Source organism: Heptranchias perlo, chromosome 23 (assembly GCF_035084215.1).
Source record: "Heptranchias perlo isolate sHepPer1 chromosome 23, sHepPer1.hap1, whole genome shotgun sequence".
Classification (NCBI taxonomy): Eukaryota; Metazoa; Chordata; class Chondrichthyes; order Hexanchiformes; family Hexanchidae; genus Heptranchias; species Heptranchias perlo.
Genome location: NC_090347.1, coordinates 41,549,103 through 41,574,735, shown reverse-complemented (window position 1 = coordinate 41,574,735; position 25,633 = coordinate 41,549,103). Strand labels below are relative to the sequence as shown.

General features: G+C 44.4%; 1 protein-coding gene across 3 annotated transcripts in view; it reads left to right on the top strand.

Annotated features, from left to right (window-relative positions):
* The window catches only part of LOC137341269 (fas-binding factor 1 homolog), a 127,783-nt gene that overhangs the window by 90,504 nt on the left and 11,646 nt on the right, over positions 1–25,633 (top strand). For all 3 annotated transcript variants that reach the window (XM_068004374.1, XM_068004375.1, XM_068004373.1), the window contains 5 exons: positions 1,696–1,818; positions 6,225–6,410; positions 17,439–17,615; positions 19,315–19,452; positions 25,041–25,158. In XM_068004374.1, the coding sequence (XP_067860475.1) occupies positions 1,696–1,818; positions 6,225–6,410; positions 17,439–17,615; positions 19,315–19,452; positions 25,041–25,158 (742 nt within the window). The remainder of the gene's footprint in view (positions 1–1,695; positions 1,819–6,224; positions 6,411–17,438; positions 17,616–19,314; positions 19,453–25,040; positions 25,159–25,633) is intronic.

Genomic DNA, 25,633 nt, shown 5'->3' with positions numbered 1-25,633 from the left:
ATTCCACCAGCTTGTCTATGTCGTCTGGAAGCCTGTCATTATCCTTCTCATTATTCACTACCCTTCCAATTTTAGTGTCATCTGCAAATTTGGAAATTGTGCCCTGTACACCCAAGTCCAAGTCATTAATATATATCAAGAAAAGCAGTGGTCCTAGTACCGACCCCTGGGGAACACAACTGTATACTTCCCTTCAGTCTGAAAAACAACCGTTCACCACTACCCTTTCTGTTTCCTGTTACTTAGTCAATTTCATATCCATGCTGCCACTGCCCCTTTAATTCCATGGGCTTCAACTTTGACGACAAGCCTATTATGCAGCACTTTATCAAACGCCTATTGGAAGTCCATATACACCACATCAACCGCATTGCCCTCATCGACCCTCTGTTACCTCATCAAAAAACTCAATCAAGTTAGTTAAACACAATTTGCCTTTCACAAATCCGTGCTGGCTTTCCTTTATTAATCCACACTTGTCCAAGTGACTGTTAATTTTGTCCCGGATTATCGTTTCTAAAAGTTTCCCCACTACCGTGGTTAAACTGACTGACCTGTAGTTGCTGGGTTTATCCTTACATCTTTTTTTGAACAAGCATATAACATTAGCAATTCTCCAGTCCTCTGGCACCTTTCCCGTATCTAAGGATGATTGGAAGATTATGGCCAGTACCTCCGCAATTTCCACCCTTACTTCCCACAGCTAGCCTTTCTAGTACCTCCTCTTTATCAATTTTTAGCCCACCCAGTATCTCAACTAACTCCTCTTTTACTGTGACTTTAGCAGCATCTTCTTCCTTGGTAAAGACAGATGCAAATTACTCATTTAGTACCTCAGCTATTCCCTCTGCTTCAAAGTGTAGATTTCCTTTTTGCTCCCTAATGGGTCCCAACCCTCCTCTTACTAGCCGTTTTACTGTTTACATGCCTATAGAAGACTTTTGGATTCCCTTTTATGTTGGCCGCCAGTCTATTCTCATACTGTCTCTTTGCCCCTCTTATTTCCTTTTTCACTTCCCCTCTGAACTTTCTATATTCAGCCTGGTTCTCACTTGTATTATCAACCTGACATCTGTCATACGCCCCTTTTTTCTGCTTTATCTTACTCTCTATCTCTTTTGTCATCCAGGGAATTCTGGCTTTAGTTGCCTTTCTCCCTCATGGGAATGTACCCAAACCATCTCCTCTTTAAAGGCCTCCCATTGTTACCTGCCAATCTTTAATTCCAATTTACCCGGGCCAGATCCATTCTCATCCCCCTGAAATTGGCTCTCCAATTGAGTATTTTTACTTTAGAATGGATCTTGTCCTTTTCCATAGCTAATCTAAACCTTATGATACTATGATCGCTGTTCCCTAAATGTTCCTCCTCTGATACTTGCTTCTCTTGGTCCACCTCATTCCCCAGAACCAGATCCAGCATTTTTAAACACATATTTTCTTAGGTCTACACTATCATCAGTTTCCTGAGTGTCAAATTTTTATGGGTAAAGTTGGTTCAAGTTAAGGAGGTAGCCCTCTGGTTTAGATACCTGTCTTTATCCAGCTGCATCTACTAAACAACGTTCTGCAAAGGCAAGTAGCGCAGTGGTCAAGATACTCGCTCACCACTGCTCATCGTAAAAATGCCACTCTGCTCATTGGGGCACAGGTGGATGCATGGACCCTGACTATCTGTTCTGTAATACTGTACAGGAGCGCTGGAGGGCGACAGCGGAACAAACCAAAGTGGAATCATTGCAGCGATCCCTGGAGGAGGAGCGCAGGATCATGAACCAGCACTTTGGCATTGAGAGGGAGGAGCTAGAGAGGGCAAAGGTAAGACATGAACTGCTGAGAGCAGAAAGTATTCCTTACATTAAAAGCCTAAAATCTACTAATGGTTTGGTGAATTTACCTGTTTAACAGCTGAACCATACAGATCACGAAGGCCCCAGGTTTGGCCCCCAGTCTGTGCTGAATTAGTTGGTCTTTGCCAGAACAGTGGTTGGGGCACTACTAGCTGGCATTTTGGAGGAGAGAATCAGGCAGGATTCCCACTCCTGATCGCTGCTCAGCGATCCTTGTTGGAAGTGCCGTTGTGTGTGGCTATCAGGCTCGGTTCTGATCTCCGCCCCCTTCCTGCAGTTGAACGTACTACAAACACTTAGTAGGTGAAATTTGTCTTGGGCAGCAGCACAAATCGGGCGATAACGAATCTGCCGCCAGGTTTCCACTCTCCATCCCATTTTCTTTACCTTTACTGCTGATTTGCTATCACCCATTAGGAAACACTTCTTCACGCAAAGAGTGGTCGAAGAGGACTTGGTGGGCCGAATGGCCTCCTTCCGTGCTGTAACCTTTCTATGATTCTCCCACAAAAAGCAGTTGATGCTAGCTCAATTACTAATTTTAAATCTGAGATGGATAAATTTTATGCTTGCCAAGGGTATTAAGGGATATGGAGCCAAGGCGGGTAAATGGAGTTAGGGTACAGATCTGCCATGATCTCATTGAATGGCTCAAGGGGTTGAATGGCCTACTCCTGTTCCTATGTTCCCAACCCCACACATGAAGAATTACCACTTGGGTAAGGTACTGGAGGGAGGTTTGTGGCCATAGGACCATACTCTAGGAAGGAGTCATGGGGGAAGCACTCTTATTTTTTTGATACGCACTCTCAGTGGGTGAGGCTTCATGCCTGGAATGTTCATGCTCAAGATTGCCCTTTATATGGATTCACAGCCCTATAGTTTGATGAAAACACAAAATCAAGTGACATTTCAAGTCCTTTGTAGCTCCCATTTTGGGAAAGTTGATGGTTCCCCCCAAGTTACAGTTTGACAAGTCGGGTAAGAAACATAAGAAATAGAAACAGGAGTAGGCCATACGGCCCCTCGAGCCTGCTCTGCCATTCAATAAGATCGTGGCTGATGACCTCAACTCCACTTTCCCACCTGATCCCCATATCCCTTGATTCCCTTAGAGTCCAAAAATTTTTCGATCTCAGTTTTGAATATACTCAAGGACTGAGCATCCACCGCTCTCTGGGGTAGAGAATTCCAAATATTCATGACCTTCTGAGTGAAGAAATTCTTCCTCATCTCAGTCCTAAATGGCCGATCCCTTATCCTGAAACTGTGTCCCCTAGTTCTAGACTCTCCAGCAGGGGTAACAGCCTCTTAGCATCTACCCTGTCAAGCCCTCTTAGAATCTTATATGTTTCAATGAGATCACCTCTCATTCTTCTAAACTCCAGAGAGTATAGGCCCATTCTACTCAATCTTTCCTCATAGGACAACCTTCTCATCCCAGGAATCAATCTAGTGAACCTTTGTTGCACCCCCTGTTAGGCAAGTATGTCCTTCCTTAGGTAAGGAGACCAAAATTGCACACAGTACTCTAAATGTGGTCTCACCAAAGCCTTGTACAATTGCAGCAAGACATCCTTACTCGTACTCCAACTCACTTTCAATAAAGGCCATCATACCATTTGTCTTCCTAATTTCTTGCTATAACTGCATGTTAACTTTCTGTGTTTCGTGTACAAGAAGACCCAAATCCCTCTGAACACCAACATTTAATAGTTTCTCACCATTTAAAAAATATTCTGTTTTTCTATTTTTCCTACCAAAGTGGATAACCTCACATTTCGCCACATTATACTCCATCTGCCACCTTCTTGCCCACTCACTTAACCTGTCGATATTCCTTTGCAGCCTCTTTGCGCCCTTCTCACAACTTACTTTCCCACCTAGCTTTGAGTAATATATCATCAGCAAACTTGGATACATTACACTCAGTCCCTTCATCTATGTCATTAATATAGATTGTAAATAGCTGAGGCCCAAGCACCGATCCTTGCGGGCCTCCACTAGTTACAGCCTGCCAACCTGGGAATGACCCGTTTATCCCTACTCTCTGTTTTCTGTCCATTGACCAATCCTCAGTCCATACTATTATATTACCCCCAAATCCCATGAGCTCTAATCTCGTGTAACAACCTCTTGTGTGGCACCTTATTGAATGCCTTTTGGAAATCCAAATATACTAAATCCACTGGTTCACCCTTATCTACCCTGCTAGTTATACCCTCAAAAAACTCATAGATTTGTCATACACAATTTCCCTTTCATAAAACCATGTTGACTCTGCCTAATCATGTTATAATTTTCTAAGTGCCCTGTTACTATGTCCTTAATAATAAATTCCAGCATTTTCCCTACTACTGATGTCAGGGTAAGATTTTCCAGTTTTCCATCTGTGCTGGGACAGGGGGCGGTGGAAAATTTGTTGATGATCCGTTAAACTGGATCCCCACCCATTTTTGTATGCACCAGATCTTTTGGGAGTCACTTCTGCCGAATGCTGGAAGCACCAACCCAATATGGGCAGGCACACTTAAATGAGGTGACAGTGACGGTGTAATGTCAAGTGCCATATTTTTCATCATTATTGCCTTGGCAACACTGGATGCTGGAATGCTTGTATCAACAGGCATCCAGTGTTGCTAGGAGAAGCATAATGGTGTCAGGAACCGAAGGCAGGAGGACCAATCTCTTTAGGTGCAATAGAGTGGTAATTCTGTATCAGTAGATTTTGCTACTTCATCAGACCAAGGAAATTGTATTTTTTTTGCCTTTGAGGCTGCTGCCCCTTTAAGCTGCCACAGATGTCCTCTCCCACAGCAGTGGCTAGTTTCCACCCATACCCAGCAGCCAGCTCCCAGGCAGGAATCCTGTAAAGTTCCACTGAAATAGTTTACATAAGGCTAACCCGGAAACTTGACCGGGGACAGCGATGGGCACAGAGCCCATCCTGCCGCAATTGGACCAGATGTGAAAATCTCAGCCTTTGTGTCAGACATTTGCCACTGAACTATTTTGCAGTAACCCACTTCTGGTGTTCAGTGCACTCATGAGAATTGCTTGTATGACAAACAAAAGAAGTGCTTCCCCCATAGGACCATACTCTAGGAAGGGGTCATGGGGGAAGCACTCTTAATTTCCTGATACGCATTCTCAATGGGTGAGGCTTCGTGCCTGGAGTAATCATGCTCAAGACTGCCCTTTATATGGATTTACAGCCCTTTAGTTTGATGAAAACACAAGTCAAGTGACACTTCAAATCCTGTAGGAGTGCTGTAGGAGAGAATGTAGAACACAGTGCAACCCACCCGTACAGAAACATGTATCGCAACCAATGGAGCCAATCCCATGGGCAACTAACAGACTGCACAACATAAATGAAGTGCAAGACCCCAAGTCATGGACAGGACTACTGCGAGAAATGAATAAAGGTACAGTCACTAAAGATGAACTCGCCACATGTAGCTAAATACTTTACACAGCCTCTCACAGCCTGGGGAAAGTTTCATATTTTACAGAACCAGCTTTATGTGGTATAAGTTTGAATTTAACTACCAGATTGATAAGGGTTGAGATAAGTACTGGAATGGAGTGTACTTTTCCCTGACATTAATTCTCCACTCACTTTTTTTGCAGTAGTTGTATTTGTTTGAGATGCAGTGATATGTTGGACCAGAGTAGGTTCCCTTGCAGTGTGAACACTTCATATTGACAACAATGGGATCAGAATACTTACAACCTTTTCTTTTGTGCCCTTCTCGCTTGAATACTTGTGCCCTAGTAAGTACTCCTGTGGGACCGGTTTGTAAAAGCTCCAATCCCATCATCACCACCATATGAAGCAGACCCAGTGCAAGGAAATCTGCTTGTCCAACATTGAATTGTTAGCCCAGGGCTACTGCTCCTGTTCCTGTGATTATTGAAGCAAATAAATGACCTGGGACGAATGTTGCGGTAAGTATACCTTATTTGTTGTAGTTCCCTGACACTAAGAGACTGGGTCAGTTGGAGCAGCAAGAGGTAGACAGCAAGGGAGTTAGGGAGCATAATAAATCCAGAATCCCGATACAGAATTACCTATTCAAGCCACCTTGGTACCAAGTCAGTTCACCTGTGGAGTAGGTGTCAGGCCATTTCTCCACTGCCCTTTAAGATGAATCATTTCTAGTGAAGAAGCAAGGTGACAGTCCTGCCCAAATTGTCCACTCCATGGGCCGATCTCGCTGTAGCCCATCAGATATTTCTCAGTTGACAGTTGCCTACTGTGAATGTGAGGCGGGGGGAGGGGTGGGTAGGGGGTGCGGGTGAGGGTACTGAAATCCTAACAGTGATTGCCGGGAATTTACAGCATCTCCCCATTTTGTTACAATCTCCTAGAGTACTTTGTTGGAGGAGCAGCAGTCGGTGATGCAGCGCTGTGCAGAGGAACGTCGAAGACTGGCGGGTGAGTGGGCAGAGTTTCACACACAACAGAAACTGAGCAACGGGCGGATAGAGCGAGATACCAACCGTTCACTACAACTCAACGCACAACAGGAAGGAACAATCTTCAGTCTGGCAAAGGTAAGGGAGGAGCATAAGCCTTATGGGTTACATGGGACAATTGTGTTCTTCAGTCTGGCAATATTCTCTGGGCTTCCTCCAAGAGTGCAGAAATTTGCAAATGTGGGTGTGTGTCTGCTGGTTCATTATCAACAGTAAATTTATATGATTATTTGGGCCTGAGTATGTATTATTATAGGGACTGGACTCACCAGGGCCTGTGTGTATTATTACAGGGACCGGACTCACCTGGGCCTGTGTATGTATTATTATAGGGACTGGACTCACCAGGGCCTGTGTGTATTATTACAGGACTGGACTCACCAGGGCCTGTGTGTATTATTACAGGGACCGGACTCACCTGGGCCTGAGTATGTATTATTATAGGGACCGGACTCACCTGGGCCTGTGTATGTATTATCACATGGACTGGACTCACCTGGCCCGTGTGTATTATTACAGGGACCGGACTCACCTGGGCCTGTGTATGTATTGTCACATGGACTGAACTCACCTGGCCCGTGTGTATTATTACAGGGACCGGACTCACCTGGGCCTGTGTATGTATTGTCACATGGACTGAACTCACCTGGGCCTGTGTGTATTATTACACACCTGGCCCTGAGCATATATTATAAGGACTGGTCCTGAGTGCACATTATTTGCTAATGTAAATTAATGAATTCACAGTATTTGGAAACATTGAAAACTCCTTTTTAGTGGGGTTTTTTATACGAACATACGAATTAAGAGCATTCGGCCCCTCGAGCCTGCTCTGCCATTTGGTAAGATCATGGCTGATCTGATTGTGACCTCAACCCTACTTTCCCGTCTACCTACTATAACCTTTGACTCCCTTGTTAATCAGGAATCTATCTAACTCAGCCTTAAAAATATTCAGTGACCCTGCCTCCACTGCTTTCTGGGGAAGGGAGTTCCACAGACTCACGACCCTCTGAAGGAAAAAATTTCTCCTCATCTCCATCTTAAATGGGAGACCCCTTATTTTTAAACTGTGGCCCCTAGTTCTAGTCTCTCCCACAAGGAGAAACATCCTCTCAGCATCTACCCCTTCAAGTCCTCTCACGATCTTATATGTTTCAATAAGATCACCTCTCATTCTTCTAAACTCCAATGTATACAGGCCCAACTTGTCCAACCTTTCCTCATAAGATAACCCCCTCATCCCAGGAATCAGTCGAGTGAACCTTCTCTGAACTGCCTCTAAAGCAATTATGTCCTTTCTTAAATAAGGAGATCAAAACTGCACACAGTATTCCAGATGTGGTCTCACCAATGCCCTGTACAACTGTAGCAAAACATCTCTACTTTTATATTCTATTCCCCTTGCAATAAATGACAACATTCCATTTGCCTTCCTAATCACTTGCTGTACCTGCATACTAACTTTTTGTGATTCATGTACTAGGACACCCAGATCCCTCTATACCTCAGAGTTCTGCAATCTCTCTCCATTTAAATAATATACTGCTTTTCTATTCCTCCTGCCAAAGTGGACAAGTTCACATTTTCCCACATTATACTCCATCTGCCAAATTTTTGCCCACTCGCTTAACCTATCTATATCCCTTTCCAGACTCCTTATGTCCTCTTCACAACTTACTTTCCTACCTACCTTTGTGTCATCAGCAAATTTAGCAACCATACATTCGATCCCTTCATCCAAGTCATTGATAAAGATTGTAAATAGTTGAAGCCCAAGCACTGATCCCTGTGGCACTCCACTCGTTACATCTTGCCAACCTGAAAATGACCCATTTATGCCTACTCTCTCTTTCCTGTTAGCTGACCAATCCTTTATCCATGCTAATATGTTACCCCCTACACCATGAGCTCTTATTTTGTGTAGTAGCCTTTGATATGGCACCTTGTCAAAAACCTTCTGGAAATCCAAGTACACCACACCCACAGGATCCCCTTTATCCACGTTGCTTGTTACTTCCTCAAAGAACTCTAATAAATTAGTCAAACACGATTTCCCTTTCACAAAGTGTTGACTCTGCCTGATTGCATTGAGATTTTCTAAGTGCCCTGCTATAACCTCCTTAATAATAGATTCTAGCATTTTCCCTTTGACAGATGTTAAGCTAACTGGCCTGTAGTTTCCTGCTTTCTGTCTCCCTCCTTTCCAACTAGTGAAGTACAAAGTTTCTATTGGCTTTGCACTGGCCAGATTCAGGTAATGAATTTGCGTGCACCACGTGCAGTCCTCCCTGTTAGTTCAGACCACACCAACAGAATAATGGATATAGGCGTTTGCTAATTAATCAGATTTATTTACAGGTTAATTAATACACATAAGCCAAATGATTCAGCAAAATATTGAATTGCAACAACACTTAAAAAAAAAAGTGATATCAGACTATATGGGGTGTGACAGATCAAGTTCTGTTCTGTTTATCATAAGATATTAAACAGGATGGACTATCATTTAAGATTGTCTCGTCATTCATTTGCTGTTCTTTGACATGTGTACATTAGCTGCTGCATTTGCCTACATAATAACAATGATTGCACTTAGAATCATAGAATGATACAGCACAGAGGGAGGCCATTTGGCCCATCATGTCTGTGCCAGTTCTTTGAAAGATCTATCCAATTAGTCCCATAGGCCTGCAGATGTTTCCACTTCACGCATTTATCCAATCCCCTTTAGAAAGTTATTATTGAATCTGCTTCCACCACCCTTTCAGGCAGTGCATTCCAGATCATAACAACTTGCTGCGTAAAAATTTTTTTCCTCATGTTTCCTCTGGTTCTTTTGCCAATTATCTTAAATCTGTGTCCTCTGGTTACCAACCCTTCTGCCACTGGAAACAGTTTCTCCTTATTTACTCTATCAAAACCCTTCATGAACCCTTTTGAACACCTCTATCAAATTTCTCCTTAACCTTCAATGCTCTAAGGAGAACAACCTCAGCTTCTCCAGTCTCTCCACATAACTGAAATCTTTCTTCCCTGGTATCATTCTAGTAAATCTCTTCTTTACCATCTCTTAGGGCTTGACATCCTTCCTAAAGTGTGGTGCCCAGAATTGGACACACCAGTGTTTTATAAAGGTTTAGCATAACTTACTCGCTTTTCTATTCTATGCCTCTATTTATAAAGCCAAAAATCCCATATGCCTTTTTTAACAGCCTTCTTAATTTGTACTGCCATGATCAAAGACTTGTGTATGTATACCCCCAGGTCCCTCTGTTCCTGCACACCCTTTAAAATTGTACCATTTAGTTTATATAGTTATAGCCTCTCCATTTCTTCCTACCAAAATGAATCATTTCACACTTCTTTGCGTTAAATTTTATCTGCCACATGTCTGCCCATTTCACCAGTTTTTCTATGTACTCCTGAAGTCTGTTAATATCTTCCTCACTGTTTACCACATCTCCAAATTTTGTGTAATCTGCAAACTTTATACCCAAGTCCAGGTTATTAACATATATCAAAAAGAGCAGTGGTCTCAAAACCGACCCCTAGGGGGCACTTCACACTTCCCTCCAGTCTGAAAGACAACTGTTCACCACTACTCTCTGCTTTCAGTCCCTCAGCCAATTTAGTATCCACACTGCCACTGTCCCTTTAATCCCATGGACTTCAATTTTGCTAACAAATCTATTATGTGGTACTTTATCAAATGTCTTTTGAAAGTCCATATACTCAACATCAACCGCATTGCCCTCATCAGCCCTCTCTGTTACTTCATTAAACAACTCAATCAAATTAGTCAAACATGATTTGCTTTAACAAATCCGGGCTGGCTTTCATTTATTAACCCATATTTTTCCAAGTTCCAATTAATTTTGTCCCGGATTAATGTCTCTAAGAGTTTCCCCACCACTGATGTTAGGCTGGCTGGCCTGTAGTTGCCAGGTTTATCCCTCTCCTCTTTTTTGTAATATTTGCAATCCTCCAGTCCTCTGGCATCACTCCCATATCTAAGGAGGATTGGAAGATTGTGGCCAGAGCCTCCACAATTTCCACCCTTACTTCCCTCAGTAACCTAGGACGCATCCCATCTGGACCGGGTGACGTTTCTACTTTGAGTACTGCCAACCTTTTTAGTACCCCCTCTTTATCTATTTTTATCCTGTCCAATTTCTCTACCACTTCATCCTTCACTGTGACATTGGCAGCATCCTCTTCTCTAGTGAAGACAGATGCAAAGTACACATTTAGTACCTCAGCCATGCCCTCCATCTCCATAAGAAGATCTCCTTTTTGATCCCGAATCGGCCCCACCCTTCCTTTGACTGCCCTTTTACTATTTATATGTTTATAAAAGACTTTAGGGTTCCCTTTTATGTTACCCACTAATCTATTCTCATACACTCTCTTTGCCCCTCTCATTTCTTTTTCCAGTCCTCCCCGTACTGTTTGTATTGAACTTTGTTCTCTAATGAATTATGAACCTGATGTTTATCATAAGCCTCCTTTTTCTGTTTCATTTTAATCTCTATATCTTTAGTCATCCAGGGAGCTCTGGCTTTGGATGTCTTTCCTTTCCGCCTCGTGGGAATGTGTCTAGTCTGTACCGGAACTAGCTCCTCTTTGAAGGCCTCCCATTGCTCATTTACTGTTTTACCTGCCAATCTTTGATTTCAATCCACTCCATAACTACTGTAAACCTAATGATATTGTGATCACTGTTTCCCAAATGCTCTCCCACTGAAACATGCCTCACTTCATTCCCCCAAACTAGATCCAGCACTGCTTCCTTCCTCGTTGGGCTGGAAACATACTGACCAAGAAAGTTCTCTTGTACACATTTAAGGAATTCCTCCCCTCTTTTCCCTTTAAACTGTTATTTGCCCAGCCTATATTAGGATAATTGAAGTCCCCCATTATCACTACTCTAAAGTTCTTGCATCTTTCTGCAATTTGCCTGCAAATTTGCTCCTCTATCTCCTCCTCACTAATTGGTGGCCTATAGTACACACCCAGTAGTGTAATAGCTCCTCTATTGTTCCTTAATTCTAACCAAATAGATTCTGTCTTTGAACCCTCAACTACATCATCCCTTTCTAGTGCTATAACAGTTTATTTGATGTGGAGATTTGTTATTTGTTTATTTGATCAATACTGTCACACCCCTCCCCTCCTTTTTTTCTTTCCCTATCTTTCCTGAATAATGATGTGGAGATGCCGGTGATGGACTGGGGTTGACAATTGTAAACAATATTACAACATCAAGTTATAGTCCAACAATTTTATTTTTAATCCCACAAGCTTTCGGAGGCTTCCTCCTTCCTCAGGTGAACGGTGTGGAAATAACATTTTCGAATCCTTCGCATTTTAAAATCACAGAACAATGCCTGGTGATTACTGCCCGTTGCCAAGGCAATCACAGTGAGCAGACAGAAAGGTGTCACCTAAAAAGGCCACAGAATATACAAACCCCCAAAAACAAAAAAAGAGAGAGAGAGATAAGGAAGACAGTCAATGACCCGTTATATTAAAAACAGATAACATTTGTTCGCTGGTGGGGTTACGTGTAGTGTGACATGAACCCAAGATCCCGGTTGAGGCCGTCCTCGTGGGTACGGAACTTGGCTATCAATTTCTGCTCGACGATTTTGCGTTGTCGTGTGTCTCGAAGGCCGCCTTGGAGTATGCTTACCCGAAGGTCGGTGGCTGAATGTCCATGACTGCTGAAGTGTTCCCCGACAGGGAGAGAACCCTCCTGTTTGGCGATTGTTGCGCGGTGTCCGTTCATCTGTTGTCGCAGCGTCTGCATGGTCTCGCCAATGTACCATGCTCTGGGGCATCCTTTCCTGCAACGTATGAGGTAGACAACGTTGGCCAAGTCACAGGAGTATGAACCGTGCACCTGGTGGGTGCAACAGGAGGGTTCTCTCCCTGTCGGGGAACACTTCAGCAGTCATGGACATTCAGCCACCGACCTTCGGGTAAGCATACTCCAAGGCGGCCTTCGAGACACACGACAACGCAAAATCGTCAAGCAGAAATTGATAGCCAAGTTCCGCACCCACGAGGACGGCCTCAACCGGGATCTTGGGTTCATGTCACACTACACGTAACCCCACCAGCGAACAAATGTTATCTGTTTTTAATATAACGGGTCATTGACTGTCTTCCTTATCTCTCTCTTTTTTTGTTTTTGGGGGTTTGTATATTCGGTGGCCTTTTTAGGTGACACCTTTCTGTCTGCTCACTGTGATTGCCTTGGCAACGGGCAGTAATCACCAGGCATTGTTCTGTGATTTTAAAATGCGAAGGATTCGAAAATGTTATTTCCACACCGTTCACCTGAGGAAGGAGGAAGCCTCTGAAAGCTTGTGGGATTAAAAATAAAATTGTTGGACTATAACTTGGTGTTGTAAAATTGTTTACAATTTCCTGAATAAATTCTAGTCAGGAATATTAAGTGCCCAATCCTCCCCTTGTTTGAGCCAGGTCTCTGTTATTGCCACTATATCATAATCCCATGTGGCTACTTGTGCCTGCAGCTCACCAACCTTACCACACTCCGTGCATTTACGCACATACACTCTAAACCCATCTTAATCTGCCTCACATTTCCCCCTATTTGATCCTGCCTATTTCTGAACTACTCTTTATTCTAATGCTGTTTGTCTCTCCCAGTCCTCTGTGCACCTTGTATCTCCTCTCTAATGCTTCACCCTGGTGTCCCTCCCCCTGCCAAATTAGTTTAAACCCTCCCCCACAGCACCAGTTAACTGCCCTGTGAGGACATTGGTCCCAGCCCTGTTGAGGTGTGGGTCCCTCCTGTAGCAGAACTGGTCCCAATAATTCATTGGTTGTGAAGTACTTTGGAACATCCTGAGGAAATGATAAGGTGCTACATAAATACAATTTACATGTTTCTTTATAAGAATATCTGGGTTTTTTGTTGGGAATGCTGGGAGTTTTAGTTGTTCAATATTGTAGCCGCTTTAAATTGGTTATCATTTACTGGGAGCAGCCTAGTTAGGTGGAATATGCATATTATCTGGGCCAGCACGTCAACATTAGTTGTTCTTATTTACATAATTGAAGTGACTTTGGGTTCCTTTACTTCTCTGATCTCTTTAATTACATAAAATGTGTAAAACTGGGCTAGGGCCAGCTATGTGAAATGGAAGCTCTCTCACCTTTTCTTCAACAATTGAGAGGAGACCCTCAGCCTATCCAGTATATAGAATCTACTCGTTTACCCATCTACTTATCACTGTCCTACCGTACAGGCAGAGGTTAACCAAGAGCACCACGTAAAATTTCTCATTGTGGATGCCTCGTCCAAACTACAAGTGCTAATGTTAGAGCTTCAAGACATTCATTGTTTTGAAAGAGATATTAAATTGGAGTGTAGAGTGGTGAACCAACTAATCAACTGCTTTTCTTATTGTTGTTTCTATTATTGTTTTGTTAATATTTCTGAGTAAATTTAATTTGTAGTTTCTTAGCTTGAGATATCCAGTCTGTTAGTCTAATAGATCACAAGTATACGGTTGTATCCTGTATCATGAATAATAAAAACTTCTATTGTTTACGCTGCCATCCTTTTTCAATTCATAAAGGGTGAAGGCTTGATTTTCGAAGAGGACTTTTGAGTTGGGAACCAGAAAAAGTATCTTGAGCAACTCGAATCATAGCAAGGGGTTAAATTCCCTTGTTAAATTTCTTAGCGTTGGGTTAACAACAACCACTTGTATTTATATAGCACCTTGAATGCTGAAAATCACCCATGGCGCTTCATGGAGGTAAAATCAGATATACATGGAGGCTGAGTCAAAGAAGGGGATATTAGGAGGAGTGACCAAAAGCTTGATCAAAGTGGTGCATTTCAAGGAGGGTCTTAAAGGAGGAGAGGGAGATGGAGAAGTGGAGGGTCTTAAGCAGGGACTTGCAGAACATAAGGCCGGATTCAGAGGAATGGAGACTTGGAGCTGGGGATGTCATGGATTGAAAGAGGTTACAGAGATAGAGGCAAGGCAATTGTAGGCGTTGGGAGACCGGGAGCCAATGTAGATGAGCAGGACAGTATACAGGCAACAAGGCTTTGGGTGAACTGAAGTTTATGGAGGTGGAGGATGAGAGACCAGTCAAGAGAGCATTGGAATAATCAAGTTTGGAGGTGACAAAGGCATGGATAAGATATTAGCAGCAGATGGGCTGAGGTAGGGGTGGGGGTGGGCGATATTACGGAAGTGGAAGTGGGTGATCCTTGTGATGGAGAGGATGTGGAGTCAGAAGCTCAACTCGGGTTGAATAGAAGATCAAGATTGCAAACTGTCTGGTTCAGCCTGATACAGTGGCCAGGGAGGGGAATGGAATCAGTGGCAAGAGTATGGAGTTTCTTGTAGGGGCTGAAGATGATGACTTTGGTTTCCCAATGTTTAACTGGACGAAATTTTGACTGGAGATGTCTGTTAAGTAATCTGACAAAATTAAGGTAGTGGAGGGTCGAGATAGATGATGGAGAGATAGATCTGGGTATTGTCAGTGTACACGTGGAAGCTGACCCCCATGTCTGCGGATGACATTGCCAAGGAGCAACAAGTAGATGACGAAGAGGCGGGGGACAACGATAGATCCTTGGCAGAATCTGGATGTAGTGGTTTGGGTGCGGGAAGGGAAGCCATTGCTGGCTAGATAAGAGTGGAACCAAGCGAAGGCAGTCCCACTGAGCTGGGGAATGGAGAAAAAGTGTTGGAGGAGGATGGTGTGCTTGACCACCAGGCTGCAGAGAAGTCAAGGAGAGATGATGCAACACAGTCACAGTTGCAGAGGATGTCATTTGTGACTTTGGCACGACTGTGGCAGGGATGGAAACCTGATCGGAGACATTCAAACAGAGAGTTGCAGAATAGATGGACACAGATTTAAGAGGACTTTGGAAAGGAAAGGCAAGTTGGAGATGGGCAATAGTTTGTAAGAACAGAGGGGTTGAGGGTGGGCTTTTTGAGGAGAGAGTGATGACAGAGGTTTTGAAAGGGAGGGGGACAATAGCTGAGTGGAGGAAACCATTTTCAATGTCAGCTAACTTCGGGGTCAGAGAGGGAAGTTGGGTGTCAGCAGTTTATTGGGAGTAAGGTTAAGGGAGGAGGTGGGTCCAATAGACGAGATGAACTAGTAGGGGACGTGAGGGGAGATATTAGAGAACAATGTGGATTCAGGGCTAGGATGGGGAAGAGCCTGGGGGGATATTTGGTTGGATGGAGAAGGGGGTAAGCAGCAGAGGCAGCTGAACAGATGGCCTCAATCTTGGTGACAAAGAAGTCCATGAGCTCCTCGCACAGGTTGTTGGAGGTGAGGGTGAAGGGGATGGGGAGAGGACTTTAAGGAGACAGTTCATAGTGGAGAAAAGAAGCCGGTGGTTATCCTTGCTTTCCAGAATGATCCCAGAATAGTCGGCAAGAAGGCTTTTTGATGGAGCAGTCGTTTGTTTCTTGGTAGAACTTCTTGATGTGAAGTTGTGTGTGAATGATACTCATCTCAGGTCGATTGATGGTGTTTAGATCTCCTGGCACGACTGAGTCTGAGCAATCAGGGATGAGGTTTTTGCCATGAGAAGTCTTTCATGTTGTAGCCATTTCTTTGAATTACACAAATGAACTAAGAATTTAACAGGGATGTGCCAATTCCCATATACATTTCCCTTAAATGGAGTTCCACATTTGTACTAGATATTCCTAATGTCTCAGCGTCCATCATAGTCTGTCAATCTGCACATGTTGACATTTCAATTAAGATGCTCCAGTCACCAAATTTAACAAAGCTGTAGGGGGGAATTTTAACCCCCAGGATGGTGGGTGGGGCTTAAAAATGTCAAAATATGAAACCCGACCCCAACGCACCTCCAACTTCCGGTTTTAACAGAGGTGGGTTGGGGGGAGGGTGACTAACCCGCTTTCCTGAGGCGGGATCCTAATTTAAATATTTTAATGAGGCTGCGTGTCTCCAATTTTCCCTGGGTTTTAAATTTAATGTCTATGGGCCGGGTTTCCCAAGGCTCGGGAAAACCGGCAGCTGAAGGGAGGCGAGTACGGTCGGATCCAGCAGGTAAGTGCGTTTCCAGCACCACTTGTGGGCCAGGAGGAGCAGGTCTGCTCCCCCCTCCCCCCAGCACCCCCAAGCTAACCTGTTTACCTCCCCGTGACTGGACCCCCGCGATTGGCCAACCATCCCCCACCCCGCCCCCTCAGATGTCTCCGGCCCCCCGCTTGATGTACCCGGCCCCCCTCCGATGTCTCCGCCCCCACCCACCCCCCACCCCCCGATGTCTTGGCTGCCCCCTCCGGTATCTCCAACCCCCCCCTCCGATGTCTCCGGCCCTCCCCCCTCTCCGATGGCTCTGGCACGCCCCATCAGATGTTTCTGCATCCCCCCTCCGATTCCTCTGTCCCCCCCCCCCCCCACGTCTCTGCCCCCCCGACATCAACGGCCCCCCTCCGATGTCTCTGCTCCCTCCCTCTGATGTATACGCTCCCCCCTTCCCCGATGTCTACGGCCCCCCTGATGTTCCCCCCTGGACCCACAATCTCTCCCATCCTCCCTCCTCTCCCTCCCCGGCTGGTGCCGTGGGTCTTCCTGCCTGACAGTCTGTCAGAGTCTCAATCTGCGCTGGGAAATGGAGTCCAAACATTTAAATCAGGTCCTGCCGTTAAATTCAGTAGGACCGTGTTTCCCAGTCGCTACACTTCCCTCTCCACCTCCCTCCCCACCTCCCCCTAAATATCGGGGCCAGAGACACAAACCAAGAAAACCCATCCAGGATAGACAATTCTCATTGAATATGCTGATAGGTTTGGCTAGTTCCTTATTTTGGTCATTACTGCCAAGGGAATAATGAGATTCCCCAGAGATACAACTGGGTGAAATCATTTTTAAATTGGATTTTCTCTATCCATCTAAAATCATATGACACACAATATAGAAATCTTCTTATTTCGTTAGAGTCTTGTCTTTTAGGTAGCAGTTTTAGATTTAAGTACTCTGTCCATTTAAAACATACATTCAAAAATCACAGAAGCTATTGATTGGACTGAGTCTGCACTTTCCCTGTAGGAACAAGCCGAACTGAAGGTGAAAGCCGTTGAACTGAAATCAAAAGAGGAGCAGCTAGCTCAAGAGCGAGAGGTCCGAGGTCAAGAGCGGCATGAACTGCAACTGGAAAAGGAGAGGGTTAATGCCATGGCAATCCGCATCAAGCAGAGGGCCGAGGAGGTTGAGGGCATGAGTAAGGTGTGAAAACCCTGGTCTTATTCAATTCATTACAGTAACACATGTAGCGTGCACACCAGGATTAAACTTCTATCTCGAAACAGAGTCTGGCTATGTAATTTGTGAATTAAACCCAATATGTATCACCTGAGAAAGAGAAGGTCACTGCTAGGGCCATTTTTAATAGGGCAACTTTAGAAACTGTAAGTCTGCCACTGTCGTAATCCTCACCCCTTTACCAAACATTACTTGTCAGGGGAGGAAGGATAAGCAGTTTGCAGATCATCCTTGGATCGTCCTGCTTTTGGGAAGCTCCCGGATCAAACCAAATGGTACGTTGAGGATATGGAATGAAGGTTCATTGAGTGAAGTTGTTCATATGGAATATCCTCTGTTATCTGTTAAAATGTGTTTAATGCACTAGGAGTGCAGTGTTGTATTTAAGCAGTGACTATGGCCTGAAGGTATATTACTCTATACAAAATCAGATGGAAAACTCTTGAATATTGCATGCCTAAAAGCAAGAAGTGAAATCAAAATATCTGTTCATAAGAGAACTTCTTTTCGCCGATGATGCAACAACAACATACATTTATATAGCGCCTTCAATGTAGTAAAACATCCCATGCTTCACAGGAGTGATTATCAAACAAAATTTGACACTGAGCCACATAAGGCCAGGTGGGGTGTGGGGGGGCATTGAAAATTGCAACAATTTCAAACCCGCCTTCAACCTGCTCATTTCTAGTTTTCACCGTGGTGGGACAAGGGGCGGGAAACCAACCCGCTCTCAGGAGGCGGACTGGTCACTAAAACCTTTCAAGGAGGCTGCGGGCCTCCATTTTGAAAGGTTTTGCGATTTCAACCCCTGGGGGCCGGGATTCCCGGGCCTTCTCCTTCACGCCATGTGAGAGGAGGCGAGAAGGCCCGAGACTGCAGGTAAGTGCCTTTATGGCACCGCTTGTGGGCCCGGTTGAGCAGGAGTGCTCCCCCCAGGCCCAATAAGCCTACTTGTAGTGACCCCCCTCCCCCCACAACGATTGCAGACCCCCCCAAATGATTGCGGACCCCCGATCCCCCCCCCATGACTGACCCCTCGGTGACTGACCTCCGAAGACTGACCCCCACCCACGCCCCCCGATGTCCTCCCCCCACCCCCATCTGTACAATCTAAGACTTACCTGAAGACTTACCTTTACACGTCCTCTTCCTTGTTCTGCTTCCGTCCGACTGAGACCAGCCTGTCAATCAGGCCGACCTGTCGGATGGGAAACCGACCAAAAAAAAATAAAAGACAGGCTTTGCGTCAAAATCGTAAGGACACCCGGGAAACCCGTACTTCCGGATTTCCCGTCCGTGATTCGACCCCCCACCCCCTTTTCGGCTCCGGGCTAAAATCCTGGCCTTGGTGTGCTCTTTCTTTAAGTTAACTCTCTTCCTGATGGCTCATTGGGTAACTCCACTGAGTGGTGTGGCACTGAGCTACACATACTCTTCTTGGCAGTTTTAAAATGTTAAATATGGTTCCTGGTGTTTGTTTATAGATATCTTCATATTTATATAAAATGGTTATATTTTTCATTGTTATGCTGTTGTAGTCTCCACCATTTGTGAGTGACCCTTGGCCTAGCACCACTGAAAGTCATACAATGTCTTTAGGTTCAGTGATATAGCACGGACTCTTTAATCGACTGACTGCCTGTAATCTCTTCCCCTGCAGCTTGCTTCTCAGAAATACGAGGAAGGTGAACAAGCATTCATGGAGGCTAAACGGGTGGAGTCTCAGCACCAGGCTCGACTGCATGCTATCCAACAAAAAATGGAGAGACTGCAGCAGCAGGAGCAGCAGTTACACCAGGTACCACGGGGAGGGGGGGGGGGGCAGAAAGAGACACGGCAATTGGCCACAGCTACACCAAGTAACAAAGGAGGAGGAACAGGCAACAGTTACACCAGGGAGGGAGGAGAGAAGACAGGTACAGCAAATGGGGAGAAATCAGGTACCATGAGGGGGAGGGAAATAACAGGTACCTTTTTGGAGGGTGGGGAAGGAAAGACTAGTTACACTTGATACCACAAGAGAGCTGCCATGGTAGCAGCTAATGTCCCCTGATGGCTGAGAAAGTGAGCACAGAGATGTTAGGCGTACTATTAAACTGCTGGTGGCTTGCAAGAAAGTAGTTGTGATTGGGTTGCTGGTACATGGAATGAGTTTGACATGTCACGAGCCTGAGATACACACAGACAAATAAACTGAAGTACAAAATGACAAAATCTAATGTACGTTTACATTTCTTAGAACAATCTGGTGAATTTCAGAGCACAATGTAGCATTGGAAAGGAGAAACAAGGTGTGCAAAGGATTGAGAGAGAAAGATAGCACTAGAGCAAGAAATAGTATGGTGGTAGATCGAACCAGACTAAGAGAGAGTACAAGAAAGCCTAAGATAGGTTTACAATGCATGCGTCTAAATGCATGAAGCGTGTTAAACAAGGTTGGTGAGCTGCAGGTGCAATTAGCCATACGGGAATATGATGCTGTGGCGATAACGGAGACCTGGCTCAAAAAAGGGCAGGATTGGGTACTAAATATTCCTGGATACAAGGTGTTCAGGAAAGATAGGGAAGGGAAGAAAGTGGGAGGGGTGGCATTATTGATTAAGGAGAATATTGCAGTGCTGGAGAGAGATGATGGACAGAATCTATTTAGTTAGAGTTAAGAAAAAACAGAGGTGCCATTACACTACTGGGAGTATTCCATAGGCCACCATCTAGTGGAAAGGAGATAGATGAACAAATTTGCAGGGAAATTACAGAGCAGTGCAAAAGCCATAGAGTAGTGATAACGGGGGACTTCAACTATCCTAATATAGACTGGGATAGTAATAATTTAAAGGGCAAAGAGGGGGAGGAATTTTTGAAGTGTGTTCAGGAGAACTTTCTTGATCAGTACGTTTCCGGCCCAATGAGGAAGGAGGCATTGCTGGACTTGGTTCTGGGGAATGAGGAGGGCCAAGTAGAGCAAATGTCAGTTGGGGGAACATTTAGGGAACAGCGATCATAGTATCATAAGGTTTAGAATAGCAATGAAAAAGGTCATGGACCACTCTAAAGTAAAAATACTCAATTGGGGGAGGGCCAACCTAAGTGGGATGAGAACAGTTGTGGCCCGGGTAAATTGGAATCAAAGATTGGCAAGCAAAACTGTAATTGAACAATTAAATAGGAGCTGGTTTGGGTACAGTCTAGGTACATTCCCATGAGGGAGAAAGGTAGGGCAATTAAAGCCAGAGCTCCCTGGATGACAAAAGAGATAGAGAGTAAGATGAAGCAAAAAAAAGGGGCATATGACAGATGTCAGGTTGATAAAACAAGTGAGAACCAGGCTGAATATAGAAAGCTCAGAGCGAAAGTGAAAAAGGAAATAAGAGGGGCAAAGAGAGAGTATGAGAATAGACTGACGGCAAATATAGGCATGTAAATGGGTAATAAGAAGAGGGGTGGGGCTGATCAGGGACCAAAAAGGAGATCTACTCATGGAGGCAGAGGGCTTGGCCGAGGTACTAAATGAGTACTTTGCATCTGTCTTCACCAAGAAGATGCTGCCAGAGTCTCAGTAAAGGAAGACGTAGTTGAGATAATGGATGGGCTAAAAATTGAGAAAGAAGAGGTACTAGAAAGGCTAGCTGTACTTAAAGTAGATAAGGTGGGTGGGATGTATCCTAGGTTGCTGAGGGAAGTAAGGGTGGAAATTGTGGCGTTACTGGCCACAATCTTCCAAACATCCTTAGATACGGGGGTGGTGCCAGAGGACTGGAGAAATGCTATTGTTACACCCTTGTTCAACAAAGGGTGTAAGGATAAACCCAGCAACTACAGGCCAGTCAGTTTAACCTCGGTGTGGGGAAACTTTTAGAAACTATAATCCGGGACAGAATTAGCAGTCACTTGGATAAGTGTGGATTGATTAGGGAAAGCAGGCATGGATTTGTTAAAGGCAAATCGTGTTTAACTAACTTGATAGAGTTTTTTGATGAGGTAACAGAGAAGATCGATGAGGGCAATGCAGTCGATGTGGTGTATATGGACTTTCAAAAGGCATTTGATAAAGTGCTGCATAATAGGCTTGTCATCAAGATTGAAGCCCATGGAATAAAGGGGGCAGTAGCAACACGGATACAAAATTGACTAAGTAACAGGAAGTAGAGAGTAGTGGTGAACAGTTGTTTTTCGGACTGGAGGGGGTTGTACAGTGGTGTTCCCCATGGATCGGTACTAGGACCATTGCTTTTCTTGATATATATCAATGACTTGGACTTGGGTGTACAGGGCACAATTTCCAAATTTGCAGATGACACAAAACTTGGAAGGGTAGTGAACAGTGAGGAGGATAGTGACAGACTTCAAGAGGACATAGACAGGCTGGTGGAATGGGCGGACACGTGGCAGATGAAATTTAATGCAGAAAAACACGAAGTGATACATTTCAGTAGGAAGAACGAGGAGAGGCAATATGAAATAGAGGGCACAATTCTAAAAGGGGTACAAGAACAGAGAGATCTGGGGATTTATGTGCACAAATCGTTGAAAGTGGCAGGGCATGTTGAGAAAGTGGTTAAGAAAGTATACGGGACCCTGGGCTTTATAAGTAGAGGCATAGAGTACAAAAGCAAAGAAGTCATGATGAACCTTTATAAAACACTGGTTCGGCCACAACTGGAGTATTGTGTCCAGTTCTGGGCACCGCACTTTAGGAAGGATGTGAAGGCCTTAGAGAAGGTGCAGAAAAGATTTACTAGAATGATTCCAGGGATGAGGGACTTTAGTTACATGGAAAGACTGGAGAAGCTGGGGCTAGCCTCCTTGGAACAGAAAAGGTTGAGAGGAGATTTGATAGAGGTAGTTAAAATCATGAAGGGTCTAGACAGAATAAATAGAGAGAAACTGTTCCCATTGGCGGAAGGGTCAAGAACCAGAGAACATAGATTTAAGGTGATTTGCAAAAGAACCAAAGGTGACATGAGGAAAAACTTCTTTATGCAGCAAGTGGTTAGGATCTGGAATGCACTGCTAGGATGGGTGGTGGAGGCAGATTCAGTCGTGGCTTTCAAAAGACAACTGGATAAGTATTTGAAAGGAAAAAATTTGCAGGGCTACGGCGATAGATTGGGAGTGGGACTAGCTGGATTGCTCTTGCATATACCAAGCACAGACTCATTGGGCCGAATGGCCTCCTTCTGAGCTGTAAACCTTCTATGATTCTACAGTGTGAAATCGTGCACCTACACAAATCTTTAAAGGTGGCAGGACAAGTTGAGAAGGCTGTTAAAAAAGCATATGGGATCCGGGGCTTTATTAATAGAGGCATGTTGTACAAAAGCAAGGAAGTTATGCCAAACCTTTATAAAACACTTGTTAGGCCTCAGCTGGAGTATTGTGTTCAATTCTGAGCACCGCACTTTAGGAAGGATGTCAAGGCCTTAGAGAGGGTGCAGAAGAGATTTACCAGAATGGTACCATGGATGAGGGACTTCAGTTTTTTGGAGAGACTGAAGAAGCTGAGGTTGTTCTCCTTAGAACAGAGAAGACTAAGGGGAGATTTGATAGAGGTGTTCAAAATCATGAATGATTTTGACAGAGTAAATAAGGAGATACTGTTTCCAGTGGCAGAAGGGTTGGTAACCAGAGGGCACAGATTTAAGGTGATTGGCAAAAGAGCCAGAGGCGACATGAGGAAACATCTTTTTACGCAGCGAGTTGTTATGATCTGGAATGCACTGCCTGAAAGGGTGGTGGAAGCAGATTCAATAGTAACTTTCAAAAGAGAAAAAATTCTCCTGTGCTGTACCTACAATGATACTATGAATGACTGATTGGACCGGTAGTGATGAGGGATTCAGCAGCAAGCATTTAGGAAGAGAGTCAGAGGTGAAATGTCCGGATTTTGGGCAGATTCTAGATTTTTCACCCTTAAATAAATGATAGCCCATAGAACTCGAGTTTCAGTTAAAGGAAAGAAGTGTATATGGCTTCACAGAATATTTCGAGGGGCTGAACAGAGATTTTTACATGTGGGGTGAGTAGGCCTATATGATCATCTTCCATCTGCCCATATATACCTCAGTTAATGCTTTAAAATAGCTGCATCTAGACAGCCTAGCCAGGGACATTTTGTATCAAGGTCCCCTCAACTATGGGATTAATGGGGATGTCACTTAAAGAAAGAAAGGCTTGCATTTATAGAGTACCTTTCATGACCTCACAATGTCCCGAAACGCTTCACAGCCAGTGTAGACACTGTTTTGAAGTGTAGACACTGTTGTAATGCAGGGAAACGCGGCAGCCAATTTGCACTCACCAAGGTCCCATAAACAGTAATGAGATAATGACCAGATATCTGTCCTAGTGATGTTGGTTGAGGGATAAATATTGGCCGGGACACTGGAGAGCTGGGATCTTTGACATCCACCTGATAGGACCGACGGGGCTTTGGTTTAACGGCACCTCTGGCATTGCAGAACCCCCTCGGTGCTGTACTGAAGGGTCAGCCTAGATTTTGTGCTCAAGTCTCTGGACTGGGACTTGAACCCACAACTTTCTGACTCTGAGGCAAGAATGCTACCCACTGAACCATGGCTGACACTTCAGCGGAACTTCATGAAGTCACATCAGGGTAAGTTCAGTGTTTGCCTACATCATAACAATCATTGCACTTCAGAAGTAGTTCATTATTTGAAAGACTTTGAGATGCTTCAGCATGAAAAGATGCTGCACAGGGACCTTATAAGTGCAATATTACAGTGTTACTAAACAAAAGAGCTGTTCTTGGGCTCTTGGACCAGCATCCTTAAAGCATTAAACACAGTTGCAAGCAAAGATAGAAAGACCAATTAGAGTACAGATATCTGTTGCTAAGTAGTTTGAGGTCCATGCCCACTCAGTAAAATACTTGTAGCCATATTGTTACACACCTGCAGAGCAGGTTTCCACACAAACGCATGAAGAGTAGGAGAACACTGGTTGGTGCAGTGGGTTAGACACTGGCTTTTTACCTCTGCAATCTGGATTCAAATCCAGCCAGATTGATGAGATGGAAGTCTTTTTCCTGTAGGGCTCCATATCCGTTTCCTTGAGGAAATGGATCACTTTATTATTAACTGCTCTTTTTCAGTAATTTTGACTTAAAGAGCATAAGATGGTTGGTGTGATTGGAAAATGTCACTTTGGTACAGTGTGGGCTCTTCTCAAATTGTAACAGAGTAGAGGGAGCTTTACTCTACGTCTAACCAAGAGTGCTCAATGGGACAGTGTAGAGGGAGCTTTATTCTGCATCTAACCAGAGGTGCTTAATGGGACATGGGATGCTTGATGCTGATACAAATGCATAGGGGAAGTAAAACGAAAGGATAAAATTACACTCCTTTTGCCTAAATGTTTAATTTCCAGGAACGCCTGAGTCTGGCTCAGCAACGACATCATCCGCACCAACTCTCAGTGGAAATCCCCATCAACACAGCGGCACCATCCATCAGGAATCGGCCAGTATCCTTGGCAAACCATTGGTGTAAGTGCTTTGCTGAAACTCTGATTTCCTGGTGATGGGTATGTTGCTAAGACTGAGCAGTACACTCTTCATTAATTGTACTCCTTGGACTTAGGGTGCAAGATGCAAACTGAGGGATGCTTGTCTCTTAAAAGGGCATTTCAGTTGGAAAGGACGCAGTATAATATGTAAGATGATGGGACTGAAAAGTGTGTAGATCTGAATACAGGGACTAGCGCTGATTGTCTTCATCTGCCTCTTCCTTGCAGTTCGGCAAACATGTTTCTGTCTCCTCCCTGTTGAATCAGAAGTCTGTGCATTTGTTGCTTGAGTGCTTAGGCGGAGCAAGCACTCACTGCACCAAGAGACCGTTAGTTCTGTAAGCGTGAAGTCGCTTCTTAAGTTTAAGTTGTAGTTCATTAACTTATATTTATGTGCCTTTCCTCTTCCCCATTTTATTTTTGTGTTCCATACATAGTACTTTCAACCACCCATG